The 20,631-nt window shown below is 40.6% G+C and overlaps 1 protein-coding gene across 4 annotated transcripts in view; it reads left to right on the top strand.

Annotated features, from left to right (window-relative positions):
• The window catches only part of RASGEF1B (RasGEF domain family member 1B), a 563,361-nt gene that overhangs the window by 140,566 nt on the left and 402,164 nt on the right, over nt 1–20,631 (top strand). For all 4 annotated transcript variants that reach the window (XM_058547356.1, XM_058547355.1, XM_058547361.1 and 1 more), the window contains one exon: nt 1,798–1,845. In XM_058547356.1, coding sequence (XP_058403339.1) covers nt 1,798–1,845 — 48 coding nt within the window. The remainder of the gene's footprint in view (nt 1–1,797; nt 1,846–20,631) is intronic.

The following is a 20,631-nucleotide window of genomic DNA, read 5'->3' as shown; positions in this document are numbered from 1 at the left end:
TTCCAAGAACAAGCGATAGATGAACTATGGTTATTCAGACTCATGTAGCTGGCAGACATGTTCATGAAAATGAATGAAGTGAGCCTTTCTCTTCAAAAAAAGCAGTTGAGAGTATTTGTTGCTCATGATAAAATTCAAGCTTTCAAGTGAGTATTAGAATTTTGGAAAACTTGTATCTGTTACTGTGAACTTGATAGCTTCTCAACAATTGAAGATTTTTCTGGTGAGATTGGTGATTTCAAATGTGATTTTCTTCATATTGTATAATGAAATATGTCAATATTTGGGAGAGCTGCATAATTCACTGAGCCACTATTTTCCAAATGATCAATGTGTGATGCTATAAAATCATGTGTGGGTAAAGATCTATTCAAAGTGCAAGATAGACCAACAAATTTTTATGTAAGAGTATAAAAAGTTCATTGATATGATTTCAGATTCTACATTGCAACTAACCTTTAAGAAACTACCAATTGTCAAGTTTTGGCGTATTATCAGAGACGAATATTCACAATTGCCTGAAAGGATGATTACAAATACTCTTTTCTTTTCCAACCACATATCTGAGTGAGGCTGAATTTTCTTCATTTAGTTCAGCAAAAAACGTATCATATCAAAACAGATTAAATGCAGAAGCAGATACGAGGATCTAGCTGTCTTCTATTTAAACTAAACATCAGAGATTTGCAAAAATATTAAAAAATTTCATCTTCTCACTATTTTTTTCTGTTTAGGAATATAAAATACATAAAAATATGTTATTTATTTAACATGTAATGGGTTTATTATTGCTATATTAAAATGCATTAATAAATACATGTTTAAAAAATTTCTCAGTTCCAATTTCTAATACAGTGAGTATCTATGGATATAATCCACATAAACAAAAGCTTTTTGGGGGTCCCAATAATTTTTAAGAATGTAAAGCAATCCTGAGAGCCAACAGTTTGAGTACTACTGACTTAGACATATTTCTAGCTACATTGTAATAATTGGTTTAGAATTAATTTTGATTCATGGTACACTTAAAGCCAAATATATTCACCATCTGAATGCTAAACATAGTAAGCTTGACTTTTGCTTTTTTCTCATTGGGAGAGGAATCATAATGGTATTCTATACCAGATTATTCTCATGCATAGATTAACGCCTATTTCATCTTTCCTAATTCCAAATAAGGTTAGATAATCAAGAACAAACTGGAAAATAAAAAGCCTTCTATAAGAACTAGTGTTTTTGAGAGCTTTGTTTCAATCTAATGAAAATGTATTTAAATTAGCAGAGATGAAATTCTGCCTTGTAGAATACACTTGGAAGTCTTGCCATAAACATGCTCTTTTCTCCATCCTGCCCCTATTGTCTCTTTTTCCAGTTTATAGAGTGTTTCCTTCCTCTCCCTCTCTTCTTTCTTCCATACCTCTTCTTTTATTCATTTTCCACCTTCTTGCCCTATGCCTTATTATAGCTGGAAGGATTTCCTCACGTGTAGCAATCTTCGGCTTCTGCTAGTGTCCTCTAAGAAAGATGCTGAATCGGTAAATATGAGCAAGGCATTGACAAAGTGTAGGTGCACCTCGCATTCTCAGCTCCAGGACTTAGACAGTCTTCCATTCAGTATGTAAAATTCAACACTGGAGTCTATGCAGTGCTTCTATTCTTGGATGTCTAGAGACTGTGAAGGAAGGTTAGGGGAAAGGATTTTAACTTAAAACTTATACCCTCTAGAAGAAATGACTCAAAATAAGTCCTACTGTTCTACTGTGTTCTTCATAGATTTCTTTCTCATTTTTCCTCTAGTCCAAAAGTCACTCCCGAGTTGGCCTGAAACCAAGCACCAAGCAAAAGGTATGTGTTTTTCCCCCTCTGCATTGTTCCTTTAAAAAAATAATTACTTTGGTGGGTGCTTTTATTTTTTTCCTGAAGAGAATGACCTGTTTTTGGAAGGCAAGGATACACCCAGAAACAAGGCATTTTTGGATTTTCATTTACTTTGCCTCTGTAATAACAAAACTGAAATTGGAGAGAGATCCTTGAAATGAAATGGAATGAGAGAGATTCTGGAAACCTAGTGACAGAACCTGAGAATTTCCCATGGCTCACAAGCAATTCTGAAAGCAAGGTCAGAAGATACTGTACCAGATTCAGCTCTTTTATTTTCTAAACCCTTCACAGTGAAGGAATTTGTTCCTGTCTCAGTTCATGTTTTTACTAATCATCATTCTCTCAGCATCTACTGTGGAGAATAACCTTTACCTACGACCTGTGGTGAATTGGCTAAAACATGAGGTCTGTGTGTCAGAAAGAATTGGGCTTAATTCCTGGTTCTGTCACTTTAGCAGCTATGTGATCTTGGACATATTTGTATGAAGATGATCATACCTACTAGTGTAGTATTTTAAAGACAAAATGGGATAATATATGTGAAAACGCTTATATCCTAGTGCCTAGCACAAAACAGGCACTTAGTTTTTTAAATTCTACAGTATTTCATTGGTACTTCAGTTTTACAAAACAATAGAAAACTTTGAAATTCCGTAATCTTAATACTCAGAAACACACATGCACATTTACGTATATTTAAATAATGTTAATTCCTGATGTTGCATAGGGCAATGATGTAAATATATTTATTAGAATTTGAAGTAGTTCATGTTAAACAATTATTCTTTTAATGTAGATGTTGGAACTGTTTGGAGTGCTTGCCTAACCTTTCAGGATAATGGATATATTAACTCAATACCTTTCTTGATGTCAATTGTTAGAGAAAAAACACTTTATGAATGCAAAGCATCTAAGAGGTGCTTAAGAAGATTAAAAGAGGTAACATCTATGAAAGCACTAAGCCCAGTGCCTGAGAAGATAGTAGCTGTTTTTATCAGAGAAACATCATGTTGATTGGGAAGAAGATGGACAGACCTGGGTTCCAAACCAGCTTCAACACCTAGCAGATAATAATAGCTAACATTGATACTGCTAACACTGTGCTCCAGGTATGGTTATGAGCACTTTCCAACTATCAACTCGTTCAATACTCTCAACAGCTCTCTGAGGTAGGTGGTGGTGTATCCCTCAGGGTCTATCAGGAGAATGAAATTACTCCAATAATTTGAACAGAGAATTTAATATGGAGAACTTAGTTTTAATGGGTGTGAAGTTGTCAACTAGGTAATGGAAAGAGTAAAGAGAGGGTAGCAATTCCAGGAAGCAGATACCAAGTTCCTTCTTGCTCCTCCAGCTCTACAGCTTCCTCTAGCGCCCCCTACTGGCAGAGCTAACAAGAAGCCCGCTGACTAAGCAGGAATATGTTTGGCAGAGTTCCATGCCTAGAATCACAAAGCAGGTTACAGAAAGATGGATTTGGCGATGAGAGACAATAAGTTAGTAACTGGTACAATTGTTAGCTCCACTTTGTAGATGAGGAAACTGAGGCACAGATGTGTTAAGCTGTGTTTGCCCAGTGCTATGGTCTGAATATTTGTGTCCCCCCGCGAATTCAAATCCTAACCCCCAAAGGTGATGGTGTTAGGAGGTGGGACCTTTGGGAGGTGGTTAGGTCATGAAGGTGGAGCCCTCATGAATGGGATTAGTGCTCTTATGAAAGAGACCTCACAGAGCTTCCTTGGCCCCTTCTACCACATAAGGATACCACGAGAAGTCTGCAATCCTCACCTGACCATACTGGCACCCTGATCTCAGGCTGCCAAACTCCAGAACTGTGAGAAATAAATTTCTGTTGTTTATAAGTTACCCAGTCTGTGGTATTGTGTTATAGCAGCCCAAAAGCACTAAAACCCAACTAGGAAGAGGCAGGGTCAGGATTTAAACCTAGACAGCCTGGCTTCAAAGTTTATGCTCTTAACCTCTCTAAGTCTTACTTTTAAAATCCACAAAATGAGGCTGATAATTCCTAATTTGTAGGGTTGTTCTAAGGATTAAACAATGTAAATGATGTGCCTATAATATTTCCTGGCACATAGTAGGTTTGTAATATATACTTACTCTTACTAAATATGACATTTTTCTTGTTTTGAGTATAGGAACCTCATTTTGCCTGAGTGAATCTTTTTTTTTTTTTTTGTGAGGAAGATCAGCCCTGAGCTAACATCCATGCTAATCCTCCTCTTTTTGCTGAGGAAGACTGCTCTGAGCTAACATCTATTGCCAATCCTCCTCTTTTTTTTTTCCCCCAAAGCCCCAGCAGATAGTTGTATGTCATAGTTGCACATCCTTCTAGTTGCCGTATGTGGGATGTGGCCTCAGCGTGGCAGGAGAAGCGGTGCGTCGGTGCACGCCGGGGATCCGAACCCAGGCCACCAGTAGCGGAGTACGTGCACTTAACCGCCTAAGCCATGGGGCCGGCCCTGCCTGAGTGAATCTATGTGTAGTTTTGAAAGTATTGCCTTTGCCTTGAGGGGATCCCATCTCTAGTGGGTTGTTTATTTAGTTGATTATCTCTCCAGCTTAGCATATTTAAGAGTTTATGTTGGAAAGTGAACAGCAGAGAGAATTTAATGCTGGAGCTTGATCACTGGAGGCTTCATTGATGATGTCCTTAAAATCGGAATTTATCAGGGGCTGCGTCAAAGCACTGAGTGAGTCTTTCACTTAAGATTTAAGTGGTGGGGGAAATCATTGAATTTATTTGTTCACTCTTTAACTGAACGATTATTTATGGAGTACCGAATTGCACCAGACACTATGCTGGGCATCAGGGGTGATATAAGCAGACATACCAACCCTGCCCTAGAGACTGTTTCTTCCAGTCGTGGGGGGAGTATGATGTGACAACTCAGCTGCTCAGTTTCCCTCACTCCTCCTCGTTCTTGACAGGTGTGTATGTGTGTACATTTCTTGTTACAAAGATATAATGCTATCATGTGGGTAAAATATCTGTTCTGCCTACTACAGAGTTGACCAATATCCAAGGGAGATATTATAGAGTAGAGAGGTATGAGGGGAAGGCAGCTGCCTCTCCTGAAGGACAGTCGTTCATTAACAGGGGAAGAGGCAGTCTCAGAGCAGACACAGGGAGTAGTGGGAGAGACTAGGAGGCAGCAGCCCTGGAAAGCTCTCGGGTCCTTGGTGGTAGGTCTTAGACGTTTGTGCGCAGGGATGTGAGTTAAGGGCTCCAGGCTGTGTGCTGTGATGGCGTATGGGCCCTTTTGCTCTCGCATGGTCAATAGATTGGAGGACAGAGCCTGGAATAGGCAGGGTCTTAGAGCCCTGGAAGTAGCAAACTGTGGTAGGATCAGGAACCTCTCCTGTATAAATCAGGCTGTTTTTATGCTTTGTTTTCCCTCTGTGTTTACTTTCCTTTTGCTTAAAAGTGCCAAGTACCCCAGTATCCCTAAGGGAATGAGAGAAGGGCTTATGTATGTGCTTTGGCCAGAACTTGAAGAGGAAGCTGGCCTTGGAGGCTGGCATGGAAGTGGTGGCATCCAGGATGCTCATGAGAGAACTCCAAGGTTGTAGTTATGTGATCAAGGTCACTAGGTTTTTCTAGAAATTCTAGTGAAAATTAAGGAGGTTAGGTTATATTGAGATATATTTTTCTAGGACATGTGACTATCAAATGTTCTTGACCCCCTCAGCTCAAGGGAATCAGAGGAAAATAAATACATAGAGGACAAAGACTGGCAAATGACTATTCTGTTATCCCAATGTAGAACTTCAGTGAGCTAGGCTGAAATAAATAGAAAACTGTTTTGTCTCCTTCCCACAAAACCCACCTTCTATTCCCCAAGTATCTTTTCAAGATTAATAACAGTATTAATAGTAAAAATAATATACAATCAATGTTCTGGTTGCTTTGCAAACGTTCAGTGGTTGCACTGTTTTCATTAGATTTTAATCAGAAAGAAAATTGAATTGCCAAAGCCTACAGTTAACAGAGTGTGTTAAATAGTCTCAGTCTCCTGCCTGAACATTTCTCTGGTGTTCAATGATCTCGAGTTTATTATATCCTTTCTGCTATCAAAGCCATCTTCTCAGATCCGAGGAATAAATGCACCGTAAGTTACACTTGAATTATATGGCTTAAAGTCTAACCTCTCCTATGGGTATTTGCATTTTAATAGATGACAGAGCTAATGAAATTGAGTTGAAGGGGTGGAATTTCTGGCATTAGCAAGCAGGGAACAATTTTGGGTTGGTGGAAAGATCTTATCCTTTCTTCTAAAATTATATCATTTACCTCTAAGATCGATTCAGAAGGAAACATTAACTGGTTAGATTAGCCATAGTCACAAATGGTGTATAGTTGGTGGGGGTTAAATACTCCAATCTGGAGCACTGAGGCTGGCACTTTCCTATTCAGCCCATGATCATTTCTCCCGACACCCCCGTTCCCCACCAACCTCCTTGTTTATGAGTGTAATGTTCCTCTTTCCCACAGAACCGTAATTTTTTCTCCCACACACGAACAGCCTCCTCCACTATCAGCATCCTGCCCCAGAGTGGCACATTTGTTATGATTAATGAACCTACATTGATGCCTCATTATCGCCAAAGTCCAGAGTTTACATTAGGGTTTGCTCTTGGTGTTGTACATTTTATGGGTTTTGACAAATCTATGACATGTTTCTATCATTATAGTATCATGCAGAATAGTTTCACTGCCCTAAAAATCCTTTGTGCTTTGCCTATTCTTGGCTCCAGCCTCAACCTCTGGCAGCCACTGATCTTTTTAGTCTCCATTGTTTTGCCTTTTCCAGAATGTCATATAGTTAGATTCATACAGTATGTAGCCTTTTCAGACTGGCTTCTCTCACTTAACAATATGCATTTAATGTTCCTTCATGTCTTTTCATGGCTTGATAGCTCATTTCTTTTTAGCACTGCACAATATTCCGTTGTCTGGATGTACCACAGTTTGTTTATCCATTCACCTATTGAAGGACATCTTGGTTGCTTCCAAGTTTTGGCAATTGTGAATAAAGCTACTATAAACATTCATGTGCGGGTTTCTGTGTGAATGTTAAGTTTTCCTTTCATTTGGGTAAATACCAAAGAGTGTGATTGCTGGATCAATTTTTCTTTTTCATTTTCTTCCCACAAATGACTCACAGCCTTTGTTTGATTGTCCTCAAGCATCTGCTCCAACTTGTGTGTTCTCCCAAATGTGCTTCTTGTTCTTGGCCATCAATTTCCTGAATTGAGCCTCTAGAGTCCCCAAGAATGATCTATGCCCCCTTGGAGGAATGTAACGAAAGACAGAAATGTTATGTAACAATAGTACGGAGAGGTTTTTAATGTACCAGCTAGATGTGGGCAAGTTAAGAAGTGGAAACCAGAAGATGAATTTATAGTTTCCAAGAATTAAATTCTATCTGCTCATGCGTTCCTAGTGGCGTCAGAAAGAGTCATTTGGGCCTTTTACATCACTGTGAGGATCTGAACACTGAATCTAGCTTAAGGGAAATTAAAAGTCACTGCTTTCTAGTCGTGACAATTCCCCTTGAAGATCCTGAGGAAATCAGACTCCCTGAAGTAGAGTCCATGTTATCTTTCATCCATGTTATCTTTTCATGGCCTATGAAAGATGCCCAGTGGCTTTCTGGAAGATGCAGCCAAATATAAAATGACAAAACCAGCAAGATGAATTAAGAGAGATGGAGATCATCTCTACAGACTCACAACAATAGGGATTCTAGGAGAGCCTGCTATTTTTTTCCAGAAAAAAAAAAAAAACCACCTGGATTAGCATTTTTATGTTTTGGTTTTTAAAATATTTTATTTTATTTTTCTAGAAAGAGGGAAGTTTTTGAGACAAATATTGTTCAAAGGATCAAAGGCTGTGTATCAGACACACTGACAGTAAATTTTATCATCATCTCATTTCTGAATTTTAACCATGAAAGACCCAGAAGGACAAACTGGGCATTTCAGCAATGTAGGTCAAATTCTGTTGCCATGAGCTTCAGGGGACTGTCTGTCCAGTGTTTTTTTTTCTCTTGAACTTGTGTTATATTGAATAGTATTTGGAAAATATGAGCCTTGGGCTGAGGCTTTGGAAGAGTATCATGGATTTCTAATATGATGGCATTTGTTAAATGGGTAACTGGAGTTATTTCACTTTTTGTCTTACTTCTTTTCTTTTCCCTTGCCTTGATGGAGAGCAACCTAAGTCTTACCAAAGCTTGTAGTCTCTCTGTGTCTCATTCCCCCATGGCTCAGGTCAAAGGTCTCCTTCATTTCTGTCTTCTCTCCCTTAATTTTCCAAAACCGTGAGACATTCCAGAGATAGAATGCATGCTCAGACTCACTTAAGTTATAGCCTAGCATCTCAAACTCAAAAAAGTTGGCTTCAAGGATGGTGTAGGCCAACAGTTTTAAGAATCCCTTTCATCAAAGGGAAAATGTATTCATATAAATCCTGTGGGAGGTGAGGCCCGAGCTGGATTGCTCAAAGCATCCACCTTGTATTTCCAGAGCAAAGGAAAAATAATAAGGCCTCCGAGTACAGCTCTCCTTGTTAAATATTAAATATGGTCACTGCTCAATTCCCCTGTGGTTCTCCAAGTTTCAGTAATTCTCTTCGAGCTGGTCTTCTAATGGGCTTTCCTAGCCTGAGTTAAACCCACTGTTTTGGAATAGCAATCACTCCTCAAGGAGAACCAATGAGCTAAACTTAATAGGAGGTGGAGGCTAGGTGAGGTTTTGCTGGGAAATGTCACAAAGAAGCTGTGAACCAATCTAAATGCAATACAATTTCTTGTCTTAACTGAAGCGAATACTAGCTCTGAAGAATTCATGGCACTTCAACTCAGAATTTGTCTGGATACCCTTGTGTCAGGCAGTTCTGAAGTCAAAACTTTGCTTTTGTGTCCACAGCTTTCTCTAAGTGGCCTTTTATTTTAGGCTAACTAAAACAAAGAAAGTGTTTTGATTTGCATAAATTAAAATCTTCCATGCTTCAGAAATGCTCTAGATAGGATTTCAGAAGGAAAGAATGAAAATGTATCTTTTTCCCCTTTTCTTATAACAAAGATGATTCTCTATGCAGAGACTGGAAATTCACAGCTCAGTCGTGTTTTGTTTTGCCCATTTGAGTGATTTTTTAAAAAAATACTGAGCCAATATTTTAAAATGTGAATGTTTTTGCACAAATATCTGGATTACGGGCTTGTCCTGAAAAATTGGAATATCTGGAACGTTAGCGTGGATTTCCAAATGACAATAATCAACAGTAGCTGAGCCACCGCTGCCCCCTCTGAACAGGGCAACGCCCCTCCAGTTCACCACGTTCCTCACTTTCCCCATTGTCTTCCTGACATTCCCAACTCATGCCTTTCACTACTTTCCTGTCCCCTAGAGATATTTGAGTTTTGACCTCTATTCTATGGGATATTATGCTACTTCTGTCCTCGAGGAGTTCTAAGCCCTTAGATAGATAGTATAGCTGAGATCAACCCCTGGCTGTCTTGCAAACACATCCTATTCAGCAAATTCGTTAATTAGGGTTCAAGTTTTCTTAGTAACATGTTAGGCTTCATCAAAGAATTTAACCTTTTTTTTGTTTAAACTGATTTTCTTCTTATGTATTATAATATTTAAGACTTTTTTGGTAAAAGATAGTTTTGTTTCATAAGTCTTGCATTTCCTATCAGGCCCTTGACTTATAGAACAGCAGTTCTGCATTCCATTTAAGCTGAGAATAATTATCCTTTAAAATGAAACTAAAGACAGGAGTCTAATGCACGAATATGCTAGCTTCCTACATAATGACATAAGTCTAAGTCAAGACATTATTCCAAACATAAATCTCGCAATCAAAAAATATTCTCGGGGCCGGCCCGGTGGCACAAGCAGTTAAGTGCGTGTGCTCTGCTGCGGCAGCCTGGGGTTTGCCGGTTGGGATCCCGGGCGTGCACCGATGCACTGCTGGTTGAGCCATGCTGTGGCGGTGTCCCATATAAAAAAAGTGGAGGAAGATGGGCATGGATGTTAGCCCAGGGCCAGTCTTCCTCAGCAAAAAGAGGAGGAAATCGGCAGATGTTAGCTCAGGGCCGATCTTCCTCACGCACACACACAAAAAATATAAATATATATATATATATTTTCAAACATCAATAACCCGATGAAATAGGAGGGAGAAATAAAAGTCCACAAAAGGAGGAGTAGCAAGGAAAATCTAGACATTAAAATGCAAATAATAGGATTCTGGGAGGCTGCTGCCTGAGCTGATGGTTCCAGAACCACAGCATCACTGCCATGACCAGTCTAGATCTAGGATGAGATGAGTGAGGTTGGCACAAAATTTCAGAGGGTGCCAAAAAGCATAGTAGTCACGATAAATACTTTAATGAAACATTTTATAATTTTAATGCAACATTTTGTAAATCAAAATTAATGCCAAAAATATCCATGATGGATAAAATGGTCTTGTTGGACAACAGGCTGAAATTTGGCCAGCATTTAGGAGTACTGACCCTATGCCAAGTGTGGAGATAAGCACTTTTCATGCTTTTTTTTTTTCCAACTTAATATACAGAGCAACTCCATGAGATAAATTCTGTTATTTCCCATTCTTCTTTCCATTTTACAGCTGAGAAAACTGAGGATTAAAGATGTTGAGTCACTTGCCCAGGTTAGAGCTAATAACTGACAGAGCCGGAATCAGGCAGCTTGACTCCAGAAACTGCTGGTGTCCACAGTACTGTACTGTCTACTACTGCTGGGATGGCTCAGCCCAGAGTTAGATCATCAAATTCTGTGGAGGTTGATGTGACTCCACTATCCTGGCAGTCTTACTGGATCAGGGATAGGTTCATGACCTCAGAGCAGCCATGTATAGGCTGGCCTGGAGGAGCTGAATTAATTTGATGGGAAGACATAGCTGATTGGTTTTCCTATACTAGATGGTTTCTGTCCAACCCAATATTGGGGGTGGGGGTGAGGAGGAAGAGAAGAGGCAAGAGAGAGAGAGAGAGAGAATCAGGAAATACGTGTACTACGCAGAGAGGGACAGAAGAAACCTAAAGATAGTGAGACCAAGACAAAGCACAAATTTGTTGGTAGAGGCAAGAGCAATGACGAAGAGAATAGTTCACCTTGAATTTCAAACCTAGAATGGAGAGCAAGGGAATCCTGCAGCTGAAGGGGACCCTCGTAACTCAGCTGTAGTGAAATGGTGCTCTAGTCTCTGGGAGAGCATCTGAGGTCACTCCAGCCTGTCTTCTGGCTTCCTTGCTGTGTGTTCTCCTCCTGTCCTTCCCTACACATCTATATCTTAGTAGATAATCTAAGGTGTTCACCACAACCTCAAATGGCCCCATGGGCCCTCCTTCCCAATTTCATAGTCCTCTCTTCCCGATCTGAGTTGTCCTGTCCTCCTATCCTCTTACTGCCTTCCCCCCTTTCCTGGCCATCCTGCCTCCCCTAGCTGTCATCACACTTTATGTAAGAGCGTTCATCAATGGAGCCACGTTTTTCCTTTTGTGATGCTTCATGAATCTGTAAAGAGCCCAGTTGTCTGTGATCCTTCAGCAAACTCTCCAAGTGCTTCATTATCTGTCAGTTTCTCCATGCCTGCAGGGCTGGAAGCAGAGGGTCAGAAGCTGAGAGGGCTGGCCACGAAGCGGGCAGTGTCTCAGAGGTAAGAAAGAAGTTCAGTTAAATTAGCAGTACATTGTAAACACATCTGCTCACTTTATTGGCATATTTTCTCTGGAATATTTACCTTCGACTTCAGACTTGCTGCTGCTGCTACAGCCGGATTTAAAATACCTATGGTAGATTCTCCAGTACCGCTCAGCTCACTAAAAATAGTAATTAACCATCTAACTCAGTAATTCTCAGTCCTATTGGATCCAACAACCCCTTTTGGTAGTATTTAACATTTTCTAATGATTCCTTTACTATATGTATGGATAATATAACCCATTTACATATACTTTTGAAAAATGCTCTAACTGTGGGGCCGGCCCAGTGGCGTAGTGGGTAAGTGCTCGCGCTCCACCACGGTGGCCCAGGGTTCAGATCCTGGGCGCACACCTACGCACTGCTTGTCAAGCCATGCTGTGGAGGCGTCCCATATAAAGTGGAGGAAGATGGGCACGGATGGTAGCCCAGGGCCGGTCTTCCTCAGCAAAAAGAGGAGGATTGGCGACAGATGTTAGCTCAGGGCTAATCTTCCTCACACGCACACACACACAAAAAATTGTACACCTCTAACTGTACAAGAAGAAATAAAAGTAAATTAAATTAAGTAAATAAATAGAGTAAATGTAAATTCTTGGGCAGGATTATCCCAGAGACATATAAGGCTGTCAAATATATCCACCTTTTTTTAGAATCCCTGAGAATGGGACTGTGAATAATGCAATCTGATGCAGCTGTTTTACATTAGCCATTCAGAACCCATGAGCGATGTTATAGTCAGTGACACAATTTCCCAAAATGGTAACTGTGGTAAGCAGAATGATGGGCTTTCTAAGGATGTTCATATCCCAATTTCTGGAAACTGAATATGTTACTTTACATGGCATAAGTGACTTTGCAGATATGATTAAGTTAAGGATCTTAAGATGGAGAGATTATACTCTATTATCCTGGTTGGACCAGTATAATCACCACGGTCCTTATAAGAGAGAGACAGGACTGTCAGAGTCAGGGAAGGTGTGACAACAGAAGAATAGGTTGGTTGGTGGAGGGCCATGAGCCAAGGAATGTGGGCAGCCTCTAGAAGCTGGAAAAGGCAGGAAAAGGGATTCTCCCCAAAACCTTCAGAAGGAACACAGCCTTGACTACCCATTTTAGACTTCTGACCTATAAAATTGTCAGCTAATAGATATGTGTTGTTTTAGGTCACTAAGCTTGTGGTAATTTCTTACAGCAGCAAAAGGAAACTAATATAGTGACCAACTTTTGCAAAATTCCAAATTATCAAAATTCAATCTTTATAAAATTTATATAATAGCTTCCTTCCTGGAAAATTTATTGAGTAGTCAAAATGTGCAAAAATACCTCGTGATTATATGTAACATGGTGCTCGATTCTAGACTGAAGTGATTATAGACAGACTTTCTCTTGTGTTACCAAGGTCTTCTATTTTCTTCCACTTCTATCCTCTCTCTTCTCTGCTCTCACCCATTTGCAGTTTTGGTTCGTATTTCATTTAACTACCATCTTGTTTTGAGGTCTCGTTGCCTTGTGACTTCACCTCCCCTTTGCAGATAGATGTTTTCTGCAAACACGGTTGCCTCCCTGAGGCTGCCAGCTGTTAAAATTCTTGTTCAAGGAACATGCTTTTCTTTCAGCCTAAAGTGACCTTCAACTTCCAGTCCTTAGGTTTGATGCCTAGTGATCCTTCAATACTTAATCCCATCATTTCCAGCTTCTTTGACCTCCCCTGCCATGGGTAAGGCCTTCTCTTGGGTTTTCATTGGCGCCTGAACTTACTTATCTCTTATCTATGACCTATTTTGTTGTTTCTATGTGCAGACACTGCGTTAAGCACTTTAGATATATTTTGTCATTTACATCATGTACCAATCCTATGGGTTAGTTATTTTTATCCCCATTTTATAGATGGGGAAACTGAGACTCAGAGAGTAAATATTTAAAATCTGAAAATTAAAAAAAAAGAGTTTTTGTTCTTAGAATCTTTTATGTTCACAAAAGATTAAATTTCAATGGATTACATTTAAAAGGATTAAATGTTTACAACTTTTTACTCATTAGTAATCATTTATTATGCTTGTATATACAGAGAGAAAAGTTTCCAAACTATGCCCAGACTCTTCAGGATGCTTGCCTTAAGAGTGGGTGGATGATTTACTTGATACACTTGTAACATTTGAAGTTTTTACAGGGTCAATTACTAGAGTCAAATTTATTGGGTTTTTGTGTATAAAATCTAAATTTAAAAAATTAAAAAATAAAACTTTTTAATGGTAGTTGAAATCTTTTCTAGGCCAATTATTTGTTTTTTATATAATCTTTCATGTGTAGGTTTTATATATAATCTTTCACATATTAATTAGTTCCATACTTACTTATTGAGTCTCGTTATGAACCAGGTTCTGTTCTAGGCCCTGGGGATATGTCAGTGGATAAGAAAGACCGTGGAGCTCACATTCTAGTGGGGAATGTATTCAACACTACATTGGGTGGCCATGGTACCAAGAAGAAAATGAAAGCAGGGTAAGGTGATAGAAAGCGGTAGGGGTTCCATGACACAGTCAGAAAAGGCCTCTCTGAGGGGCTGTTGTATAAGCATGGGCCTTAAATAAGGGGGAAAGCCGTGTGAATATCTGGTGAAATGTGTTCCAGAATGTAATTTGCAATTTTTATGCAATAGTTGGGGTTTTATTTTGAAACCAGAGTTAACTGTATCAAAAGTACTTATTGAGCGTGTCTTAGAAGCTCGGTGGGTGAGGTGGGCTGTTGGATAACAGGGAAATACAAGATCTAACCTTGGCCCCCTGGTTTACAACCTTGATGGGAGTTGAGAACAACACACATAAAAATATCAGATGGTGAAACAGTATAGAATTATTTGGTGCTAAATTGTGTGACACAAATTCCAGGTTTTGGGGGACTCTGTTGTGTCTTACATCTTCAGAAGTAAAAGTCTAATTTTGCTGAATTCAGACATTTTTTTTTTTAATTTATTTTTCCCCCAAAGCCCCAGTAGATAGTTGTATGTCATAGCTGCACATCCTTCTAGTTGCTGTATGTGGGACGCGGCCTCAGCATGGCCAGAGAAGCGGTGCGTCGGTGCGCGCCCGGGATCCGAACCTGGGCCGCCAGCAGCGGAGCGTGTGCACTTAACGGCTAAGCCACGGGGCCGGCCCGTGAATTCAGACATTTTTAAGGACAAGGCAGTAGACTGAAGCAAGGAGGTGGGGAAAATGTTCTTTAATGGAACTGTAGTTCTGACTCCTATGGGAATTTCCTTCTCTTAGGAGCTATTTATGGAGTCTATGAAATATGATTCTAATTGGGGATGAGAATCCAAAAGATTGATTTACAGTCTATGGCATCCTAAGCAGTGGTAGCTTTCCTTGGACCCAGAATACTGAGTCACTGAAGTATGATGGCGAGGGGAGCAAATGCATTCTTTTTCCTGCTTCTCTTCCCTGTTGCTCCCCTGTGCTATGAACAAAGTTGTGATCTTGATTTAGACTTGTAATCAAATCGATGCTGTCTGTTGTCTAGCACAGAACTCTCAATAAGGGTTCCCATTTTGGGTCTCAGTAAACGATTCATGACTTGATTGTGAATGTGCTAACAGTATTTATGGTAGTGGGATTATGACATTTTTGATATTTTCCAAGTTTTCTACTGTCCACAAATCCCAATTGTTCATAGCACAGTTTCTGATTAAACTTCAGTTTTCTGATTATATTACCTTTGAAATTAAAAAAATAAGAAAAAATAATAATCCAAAGAAGTCATTGGATTTATTACGTTAATGTGTGCTTGTTCAGTTTGCACTATAGACTTTTCTTTGCTAAGTTTAATTTTTTGCTTCAAAGATTTCATGCTTGAATCAACTTTTCCTTTTGTTTTAATCATGAGTATTATTGCAGGCATTAATTATAATACCTAGTGTTCACACTATGATTCTCACCCCAAAATGTAGAAACATATTTTTAAATTCAGAAATCCCTTAAGCTTAAGCTTAAGCCTACGCAGAAGACAGGCAGCCAATATTTGCGTTTTATAGAAGAGCTAGGAGACTAAAACAACAACAACAAACTGGATACATTTTTCTTCAACCTGATTGGAAATATACTTTTTTGCAAAGCTGCCTGGTCTGTTCCTAAAGCTGTTCCTAAGGATGCTAGTGAGAAGGTTTTCTGAAATACGTGTAAGCGAAGCTACAAACCTGAGTCAGAAAGCTTTCCCTGTGGTTTTGATTTATAATTTAATTAGCTGCAAAATCAAAGACTAGATTGCCCCTCGTTTTGTTCTCCGGTGTTAGAATTCCAGGCAATGATCTTGACGTGCTGCTTCTCACATGGGGCCTTTGATTGTTTCGGGAGATCTTTATTGCTATGTGTAGCATGTCGATGTGCGGGTCCTGGTGCTGTTTGCCTGCGTGTGCCTTCCTTGCCCTTCCTCTGCTCTGCTCCCTGTGACAGGGGATCGAACCTGGCAGGCTGGATTGATTCCCAGGCTCCTCCCTGTCGGTTGGTCTCTGGCAGGGGTCAACCAATGTGGGGCACTGGAGGGTGGAGGATGGAAGAAGCCAGGGCACTAGCTCCTCCAGGGGACCCCAGCTGCTGCCTCCTCCCGGGATCCCTCTAGCCTAGGGCTGGTCGTGGCTTTCTGATCTCGCTAATCCCTGAGCTGCCTCGCTTTGCTGTTTGGCTTCTCAACAGCTCTTCCATCACCTGTGCCACCAATTCTCTGTTACTAAAGTCCGTGTCGTAGGGATGTAAAGTGGCTTCTGATTTCCACTTACACCTTGACTGATACAGTTCTCAGAGGTGATTGCCAACAGAACGAACCATTGTCCTTGTGAGAATTTTCAGAAAATTAAAGTTTATAAAATTTGCCTCGTTTCAGACCTCAAGGAAGAGAATAATATAGGAAAACTGAGATAATAACTTTATCATTTTGTAGGCAGTTACTTCTGAGCTGATGAATTAATTTTATATACTGCTATAAAATGAGACATGTTAATTACATCAACCTTTGAGTTTCTTTAGATCTTTAGATCTAAAGATGGACTTTATAGTCCATCTTGGATTTGTAACATTTTATAAGTAGTGAATGATATAATGTGGTATAAAGTGATGCTGCTGAAATATACTAATAGAAATTTTTAAAAGTTTATACATAAAAGCACAATATCTTTTTCCTTATTTGAGGCAGATGCAGTCCTTAGTAGTATTAGTAGACGATAGACTGGGAAATAAGTTTACATGATTTTTCTGAGAGAAGGGGAAAAGGATGAGTTACCAGAGTTAATAAGTAAGGGGCTACTATGTAGTGTCTTCTGCATTTCTTTAACCACGTGGTGTTCTGCAGTGGGAAAACCACTGGACTAGGAATCATAAAACATAGATCTTATCTTGGGTTGGGTTCCCTAGAGACAGAGATGGGCAAGTGATTTATTGAGCGAAGGATCTATAAGGAAGTGAAGGAACAGGACAGGGAAGAGGAAGAAGATAAGCAAAGATATGTTTCAGCTCCAGTCTAGCCTCAGCCTGATCACGTGGAGAACTCTGGGGCATGAATGACACCACAAAGAAGTCCCACCTTTAGACAGGATGACTGGGCATTGGTATCCCTGTATCAGTCAGTCATTCACTGTGGTGGCCCCTGGGTGGAGTAGAAGTACAGAACCCCCATGGAGGGCAATTCTCTGGAGGAAGATGTAGCTGTGAGCTCTTAGCAGCAACACCTACAGTAGCTGAGAGATGGATAAACTGACCTAATAAAGGAGATGTGTGTGGGGCACCCACAGCATCTACTATAGATATCAATACACATGATACCCTGTCTCCACCACGTATGAACTGTTTGGCACTGGGCAATACACGTAACCTCTCCAAGTCTCAGGTTCCTTATCTGTTTAATAAATGATAAAGGGACTAAAAACCACCCTATAACTCATAAATATGCTTCAAAAGAAATAAAGTGCTGTGGAAGTATTACTCCCTCAAATAGCTAGTCTGTCAGGGGAGAGGGCAGTGCAAGGTTATAAAGCTAGTTTGAAAACTCTGGTTTAAACCTGATCACGATCTTCTCTTGGATTCCTCTGAAAACAGTCTGAAATCAGGACTTGGGTAAAGGTTTAATTTGGAAGTGATACTAGCAGGCAGGAGTGAGGGAGGAAGGCGAGTGAGACAGAAATGGAGGAAAAGCCAATAAGCAGGTGTGCCACTGGGGTTTCTGCAGCGGTGTGTGTAGGGCTCAGTCACGTGCACTTGAGGGGAGCTGTTATCAGCAGGAAGCAAGTCAAGGCCTGAATGGCACTGTTCATCCCAGCGTCAAGAGTGTCCCTGTCTGCTATACCACGCTCTTGGTGCTGCTCAGATCCATTGATGCCCTTCATTAATTCCATTCTGTCACTGATTCTTCAAAGATGAGGCTGACCCCTGCCTCTAAGAAAAGATTTAAGAGTGTAACAAGCTCCAGTCCTGCTTGCTGCAGCTGATTCTGAGGCCACGCTTGATATCCGTCATCTCTCTTCTCCACTGTCCACTCTAGACTTCCCTCACCCTGGGCCAGCACTTCTGAGGTTGATTGGTCTGTAGATGACCCAGACCCTCACCCCTGGGACTGGGTTGACTGACTTCCTGCAGGTGCCTGTTTCCCGTAATCAGTGGGTATAGAAACACCAAGAGATGCCCCAGTGAATCTCCGGATATCCAGACTTACTCCTCCTTTTACCCATTGTGGAGCCACGACCCCATCTCCTCAGGATTATCACAATCAGTTTCTCTGCCAGTATAGAAACTTCATTCTTTGCCCGTGGTCTATTGGCAAGAAGAGCCTGAGCGATCAGGTGGATTCACAGCTTTGGGCTCTGTGTCCCATGGAGAAGTGTTACCCTCCAAGAACCAGGACCTCTATTCTAGCAAAGATTAAAGCTGTGGAGGGCCGGCCCCGTGGCTTAGCGGTTAAGTGCGTGCTCCGCTACTGGCGGCCTGGGTTCGGATCCCCGGCACGCACCGCCGCACCGCTTCTCCGGCCGCGTCCCACATACAGCAACTAGAAGGATGTGCAGCTATGACATACAACTATCTACTGGGGCTTTGGGGGAAAACTAAATAAGTAAAAAATTATAAAAAAAAAAAAAAAGCTGTGGAAACAGGAAGTACAAGTTAAGCAGTTGTGTCACTGGGAGTGATGATGAGAGAAGCCAACCATGCTTGCACCCCTTGGTGCCCAGACCTTTGTTTTCGAGCTTTGGGGTACACAGCACCATGTAATGTTGTTTCAATGCATATAATGCATCCTGGAGAATAGCATCCCAACTCTACAGGTTGTAGACATGTGTTGATGCCATATCTGAGCCAATATGAGGCCATTCTAATATTCTATCAGGCAGGGTTCTTCCGTGTAATGTGGTGTACAATAGGACCAGTGGATCCTGGGGCCATGTGTCCACTGTTGCATCTTTTCTAGGAGAGAGGTGGTCGCTATAAAGTGAGTCTAATTCACACAAATGTCCACCCCAGCCATGGCTGAAATTAGAGGTGAGCCTGAAAGAATGTCAGTCAGAGCACAAGGCATGTTTGCTATAGTTACTATCACAGATCTTGTATGAGATTCATCCTTGCATGTGATGCTGGGCTAGGAGCTGTACCCAGGAAGCGCACAGACACTGGCCTTGTCTGCCTTGATCTTCTATCCTGTTCACACAGTCATTCAGGAAACAGTGGGTAACTGTTATGTGCCAGGTTCTATGTTACAGACACAAATATGAGTAAGTTTCTGTCCTTTGGGAACTTACCACTTACCACAAGAAATAGATGTATAAATAGTGAACTGTATTTTGTAATTGATGCTTCTAATATAGGGAGCACAAAAAAAAGAGTAATTAATCCTGCCTGGAAAAGTCTGGAAAGGCTTCATTGAGGAGGTGATATTTGGGTTGACGATTAAATGATGAACAGAGTTTTCAAAATAGACATTGGTAGAGAGAGGACATGCTGGGTAAAGAAAACAGCATCAGCAAAGGCATTGAGACATGGAGAAACATGGCATAACTAGGGAATGACAGGAGCTTTAGTGACTAAAGCAAAGGGTCTGTGTTGCTGGGGTTGGGTGGGGAGAATTAGAGAAGGATAGAATGTGAAGAGAAAGGAAAGGTTGAACCTGCTAGATTGAAAGGTCCTATATTATATTCTAAGGAATTTGGGCCTGACAGACATCTCCAGTATAGACATATGTGTACAGACAGTGCAGTCAGCATAGTGGAAACGTTAAAACAGATATGCATGGGTAGACAAGGCAGTGTTGGAGTAAAGCTCTCAGAGCCTGTGCCACAGCACAGCCTTCCGGTGGAAGGCTGGAGCTGGAAGGAGCCTTCTTCGCCATTTTCAAATGTATTCCAAGTGAAATCCTACAGTGGAAGTCAACATGGTCTAATACAGTCAGAGCTGTTCTGATTGAAACAATGAAGGTAGTAGAGTTAGGGGGTCTGAAGGGAAAGGACCCTGAGACCTGTCTGAATATCCGTTTGCTCTCTGTTTACCAGGTGAAAAAATGTAAAGTAACGTGAAATCGTATATGACTATCTTAGGCTAGAACATGAATCTTTGAGAATCTGAAATCCTTTCTCCTTGTGGTTATATTCTTTGGATATCAAAATGTTATGGACAGAATCTCAAATGACATGTGTGAAATTTTATTTCATAAAATGGTGGGTGGTAATAAGAGTCCAATCAATGTTGGCTATTCTTCTTCTTCTATTTTAATTAACCAAAGCACTCAAAACAAGTATGTTTTGGAAGCAGGTAAGGGGAAAGGTGAGGGAGAAATAGGGTAAGAATGTGTTGAATCCTTGCTTGGATAGGGACTGGGGAAGGGAAATGGGCTTCCCTGGTGATGGGAAAGTTTTCACAAGTTGTGTCTGATGTGCCACATTCCCTCTTTCTGAAATTATTCCACAGTCTCAACCTTAATCTTGGAAAATTGGTAAAAGACTTGGAACTGGAGGTGGTG

This window comes from Diceros bicornis, chromosome 8 (assembly GCF_020826845.1).
Source record: "Diceros bicornis minor isolate mBicDic1 chromosome 8, mDicBic1.mat.cur, whole genome shotgun sequence".
Taxonomy (NCBI): domain Eukaryota; kingdom Metazoa; phylum Chordata; class Mammalia; order Perissodactyla; family Rhinocerotidae; genus Diceros; species Diceros bicornis.
Note: the sequence above shows the minus strand (reverse complement) of the source record. Positions and strands in the feature narration are given on the sequence as shown.